The sequence below is a fragment of the Arvicola amphibius genome, chromosome 9 (assembly GCF_903992535.2).
Source record: "Arvicola amphibius chromosome 9, mArvAmp1.2, whole genome shotgun sequence".
In the NCBI taxonomy this organism is placed as follows: domain Eukaryota; kingdom Metazoa; phylum Chordata; class Mammalia; order Rodentia; family Cricetidae; genus Arvicola; species Arvicola amphibius.
Window position 1 is genome coordinate 90,179,439 of NC_052055.2, and position 5,164 is coordinate 90,184,602.

The 5,164-nt window shown below is 54.0% G+C and overlaps 1 protein-coding gene across 1 annotated transcript; it reads left to right on the forward strand.

Annotated features, from left to right (window-relative positions):
* Positions 1 to 895: 895 nt before the first annotated feature.
* Positions 896 to 3,280, forward strand: Amer3 (APC membrane recruitment protein 3). Its single transcript, XM_038341246.1, has one exon. The coding sequence runs from the start codon at positions 896 to 898 to the stop codon at positions 3,278 to 3,280; it is 2,385 nt and encodes a 794-aa protein (XP_038197174.1).
* Positions 3,281 to 5,164: the final 1,884 nt, after the last annotated feature.

Here is a 5,164-nt window from a genome sequence, read left to right on the forward strand (position 1 = left end):
TGGAGCGGGGTGTGAATCTTGTAAATTTCCAGATCTTGTAGGCTTTGTTTTATTACTTCCCATGCCTCCCTGACTCCCCAGAAGAGAGTGTTTCAGTTGGGAAGAAACAGCTACATAACAGAGAGAGGTGGGATTGTTGATTCACTGGGCCTGGAAATGGAAATCTGAATTGACTGGGGAGCTTAGGGAGGGCTTGGGGAGCTTAGGGAGGGCTCAGGCAACTTGAAAATGCAGGGACTGGGCCGCTTCCAGACCCCAGTCACCTCTCATTTTGGTTCTTACCATGTTTCTGTAGGCATGGGACTTAAAAGATCTGGGCGCCGGTAAAAGCAGAGCCATGTGGCAGGGTGGTGTTGTCCCGTTTTCCTTCTTTCCCTCTCCATGGAGAACCCATTGGCCCTAAAGCACCGGTGTCCAGCAAGCTGTGTGAGCAGGGGTGAACAGGCCCTTGAGAGCCCACAGACTACACATTTTGGATCAGGCATTAATTTTCTTGTCGCAGTAACAATATACCTGCCCAAAGCAATTTAAAGGTGGATCTGCTTTGGCTCACAGGTTTGAGAGATGCATACAATCCATCATGGTTGGGGAGGCTGGGTGGCAGGAGCAAGAGACAGCCTGCTGGTCACATGGTATCCACAATCAAGAAGCAGAAAGAGTTGATGACTAGTCTGTCTCCCTTTTCAGTTAATCTGGGGGCTCAGCATGTTGTACTCCAAATTCAGGGTGTGTTTCTCCATCTCAATTCACCTAATCGAAAAACATTTCTCAGGGACACACCCAAAGAAGTGTTTTCATGATGATTCTAAAGCCAGCCAAGCTGACATTAGATGACCATCATCCCCGATACTAACTCCCCGCTATCTTCCTCCACAGTGGCAAGAACACTGGCAACATGGAGCTGAGGAGGGGAAAGACCTTCATCAAATCTAGCGTGCAGATTTCCCATGAGAAACTCATAGACTCAGCAGCCTCTGCACCAACCAAGGAGGACACAGGCCCTTGGTCACTCTCACTGGGAGGGCAGCCTAGATCCCATGGTGAGAAGAGCTCCCAGACTTCTCCCTGCATTCAAAGGTATGGCCAGTGCCCCGACAAAGAGATACCGTCTGATCCTGAAGGGGGTTCCACGCCCGTCTGTGGAACCACCTTCAAGTTGGTGCGCAAGAGCAAGACTCACGACAGTGTACCAGGGGCCGCGAAGGCAGCAGCAGCCACAGGACAGATGGTGGGGAGCGTGAGCTTCCCGGAGACCCCTGGGGGTCAGCGTATGATTGACTACCGCCACTTTGTGCCCCAGATGCCTTTCGTGCCGGCTGTGGCTAAGAGCATCCCAAGGAAAAGGATTTCCCTGAAGAGGTCCAAGAAGTGCTTTCGAAACCTATTTCACATCCGCAGAAGCAAGACTGAGAACTTGGCCTCACTGTCATCCAAGGGGAAGAGCCTGTCATCCCCTGGGGTCCCACTGGGTGCTGGGGCAGAGCAAGGCAGATCCTTCCTCTCCATGGGTGAGGGGCTGGGGCTGGACAGCCTATGCCAGGATCTGTCTGACAGTGAGTTTCTGCCTGACACACCCTTTGACCTCTGCAGCGCCCTGTGTGAGGACGTGGCCTCACTCAAAAGCTTCGATTCGCTGACAGGTTGTGGAGAGATCTTTGCAGATGGAAGCTCGGTGCCATCTGTGGAGATGAAAGAAGGTCCGGAGAGCCCAGCCCACTCACCTCAGGCTCTGGACAGCAAGACTCCCCGGGGTCCCTCCCAGGATAGCATGGAACAGCTGGCATCCCCTGCCCAGAATGAAGCATCAGACTTCACCAAGTTCTGGGATAACGTGAATCGCTCTGTGAAGCAGCAGCAGCATGCCCTGCTGAGCCCATGGCTGGTGAGTCCCCAGGGGACAGAAACAGACCAGCTTAGGTTAGATACCTGTGGGTTAGCCGAACTGCCCTTGTTGCCTTGCAGGGGTCCCCCCAGTGGCTCCAAAGCCAGCTCCATAGACACAGGTACCCCCAAAAGTGAACAGCCAGAATCTGTGTCCACAAGTGACGAAGGCTACTATGACTCCTTCTCTCCTGGCCTTGAAGAGGAGAAAAAGGAAGCTGCCAGCCCAGGGACACCTGCAGCCACTTTCCCCAGGGACAGCTACAGTGGGGATGCCCTCTATGAACTCTTCTATGACCCTAGTGAGGCCCCTGCTGGCCCCATCCTAGATGATGACCTGTGTGTGTCTGAGAGTCTTTCGGGGCCTGCCCTGGGGACTCCGCTGTCAATGTGTAGCTTCCACGTGGGAGCCGAGGAGAACCTGGCCCCAGCGCCAGGCCCTGACTTACTCAGTCAGGGATTCCTGCAGAGTACCTGGAAGGGCAAGGAATGTCTGCTGAAGCTCTGTGACACAGAACTTGCCATCACCATGGGCATTGTCAACTGGCTGCGCCGGACCCCACCCGCCCCTGCCCCTGCCACTGCCCCTGCCCCTGCCCCTGCTCTTGTCCTTAGGGAGCCTGTTGCCCCACCTGACCCCCATGGAGTCCTCAAGGCACCAACAGAGAGCCTAGAAGGCAGGGAAAGCCAGGCCTTATATACAGGCAAGGCCATGACATCCTTGGCACCCAGCAGACAGGCACCCCGGGCACACCCAGGAACAAAAGACTTGCTTGTAAGAGAGCGTGAGGTCCAAAGGGAGCCTGCAAGGTCTATTAATGTCCCATCTAAGGATGACTCTCTAGAGGAAGGAACACAAGACCTTTCTGAAGGCCAGTCCTCCTCTGCAGCTGCCATGACAACAGGCATTTCCGGGAAAAGCAAAGCTCCAAACCCTGTCATCCATGCTAGCTCTCAGAAGGAACTTGGGACACCTGGGAACCTGACGTGTACTCAAGACCCCTTAAGACCAGGGCATGGGGGAAGTGCTCTTGACCCAGGGCCCATGCTTGTAGGTTGCGTGGCCCATGTCGCAGCCTTGCAAATTTATCCAGACAGCCATTCTCCCAGAAAGGATAGGGGCTGCGGGCTCTTCTGGAAGCCTCAGACTTGGGGTCCCAACACTGTGCAAAAGAAACCTACAAGCGGCCACCCCGATGGAGCAGCTGCCTGTGGCTTCTCCTCCACATCCAGCCCACAGGACCAGAGATGTCATGACCTTTTCCTAGACCTGAGCCAGCTCAAGTTGGAACCCTCCAGGCTAGGAACCCAGGCCTGTGCCTCTGTGGACAGCCAGCCACAACAGCTCAGTCCCAGGGCTGCAGGGCAGGTACCGCATAGGAGTTCAGTGGGATCCTGAACCATTCTGGGCCCCTGCTGTCCAGTAAAGCCTCTGCGGCTGTCACCCGGAAATTCTGGGGCTTTCTTTGGACAGCAAACAGTGGCAAGTCGCTTCTTCACGTGAGCTACAAAATGCTGCCACGGCCTTCTGGCCATGGCCCAGACTTCTTTGTGGATAACCAAAAGTGGGGGCTTGCAAGTCAGCCATGGCTCAGGCGCACCCACAGGACAGGTTCATGTTTCTGCTGAAGCTGCATCTGTATGACTTCCTTCAAAAGAACCAAGGACCAGAGTCTTCGTCCTTATTGTCCTGATGTGAGGATTGTATTTGGGGTAGAGACAGCGGGGCTCAGGCACATGAGGGAGGGGGAGGGGAAGGGGGGGATGAGATGAAGGAATCCTTGCCTGAGCCCAGGGCCGGAAGTTGGAAGGCTGGAAGTTAGCTGCCCTTCAAGCCACAGAGCAGTTAGACTGATGGCCAAAAAAGCAGTTCATGTTGTAAATGAAGACTGGGGCAGCCGATCCATCTGTTTGAGGCATATGAAAAGGATGAGGGCTGATAGCTCAAGAGACTGAGAACCCCATGGGGTTGACTTCACAAGGACCCAGTGGCCTCATCCAAACTACTCTTTACATTGTCCACAGCACACTGCAACGTCACAGTGCTTCTCTTTGGGAATAACAAGGACCATCCCTGTCTTGGCAACAGGCTGGAGCCAGCCAGCATGGCGCATGTGCAGTTTTGTCGGGGCTGGGCAGACCCTAGCTAGTCAGTACCAGCAAGTTCTGTCATAGGTCATTCTGTGCAAGCAATGATTTCTTTCAACTTGTTCTCTGGGGCCTTGCGTGGGAAAATGCCCACTCTCCTTCCCACCTCTGCCGTTCTGCCTTGGAGTTGCAAAGGCCTTGACTTCTGCCCCTTACCCCATCAATGTCCCCATCTCTTCTCCAGGAAGCCTTCTGAATGAAGCTATGCTCACCACCCCTAGCCCAAAGGCAACACATGAACAGCACTGAAGCATTCAGAATCATGAAAGGACCTGGTGACTGGTGTCCCCGGGAAGGGTAGGCATCTCTTCTGAACCAGCATGAGGGCAGGGGCAGAGGGCCCATCCTCACTGTCAAGGATTTGATTCTACCTCAGTCAAAATAATCTAGTGGCGGCCAAAGGGCGAGGATGGCGGGTAGCTGCAGACTTTGTTTTCAGGACCATATGACAGACAGGTTGCTCGAGAGGTCACACTTCATATGCAGCTTCTGTGGAGAGGGTCAGGAGTTCCAGGCAAGCACTGTGGTCTCATTGGCAGCATGTGCTCAGTGCCTGAATGCCCAAAGTGACATTTAGACTAGAAAGGCTCCTGTGTGTGGCCTTTGGTGTCAACAGCTCTCTAAGGCTGCTGTGGGTGAGATGAGGGTTGTGCACAATAGGTTCAAGTGGGCATCAAGGTTGTAGCTGCGTAAACCTGGACACACAGAGATGCTGGGCCGCTCACCTGGGAAGCCACGGCTTTTCCTCCTATGGCAAGACTCCATCATGACATCACTGAGCCTGGCTGTGAATAGTGATAAATGGAAGGACATTCTGCATGACCCCAGCAGCAGTCTGAGGTAAATCTGATGCTCATTTTCAGACCTGGGGACTGGACACAGCTTGTGTGACCTTCCTTTGGACACACACATGTAGTGTGTGCAGATAGTGGGGTTCAGATCCCCTCCAAACCCTACTACAAAGCTCTGCTATGCCGTAGGTTCTGGAACATTCTGATGGTTTCCCTCAGCTGACACTCCCAGAGTCATCACCCCTTTCTTCTTTCGGGCCACAGATGCCTGAGCGCCCTAAGGTGCCAACCACCTGTCTTTTGTAATCAGGCTGAGAGCTCAGTAAGGAGGCCTCTCTACCCCA

What these genes read in the sequence shown, in the direction of transcription:
- Amer3 (XM_038341246.1), top strand. Translation starts at nt 896, where the DNA reads ATGGAGCTGAGGAGGGGAAAGACCTTCATCAAATCTAGCGTGCAGATT.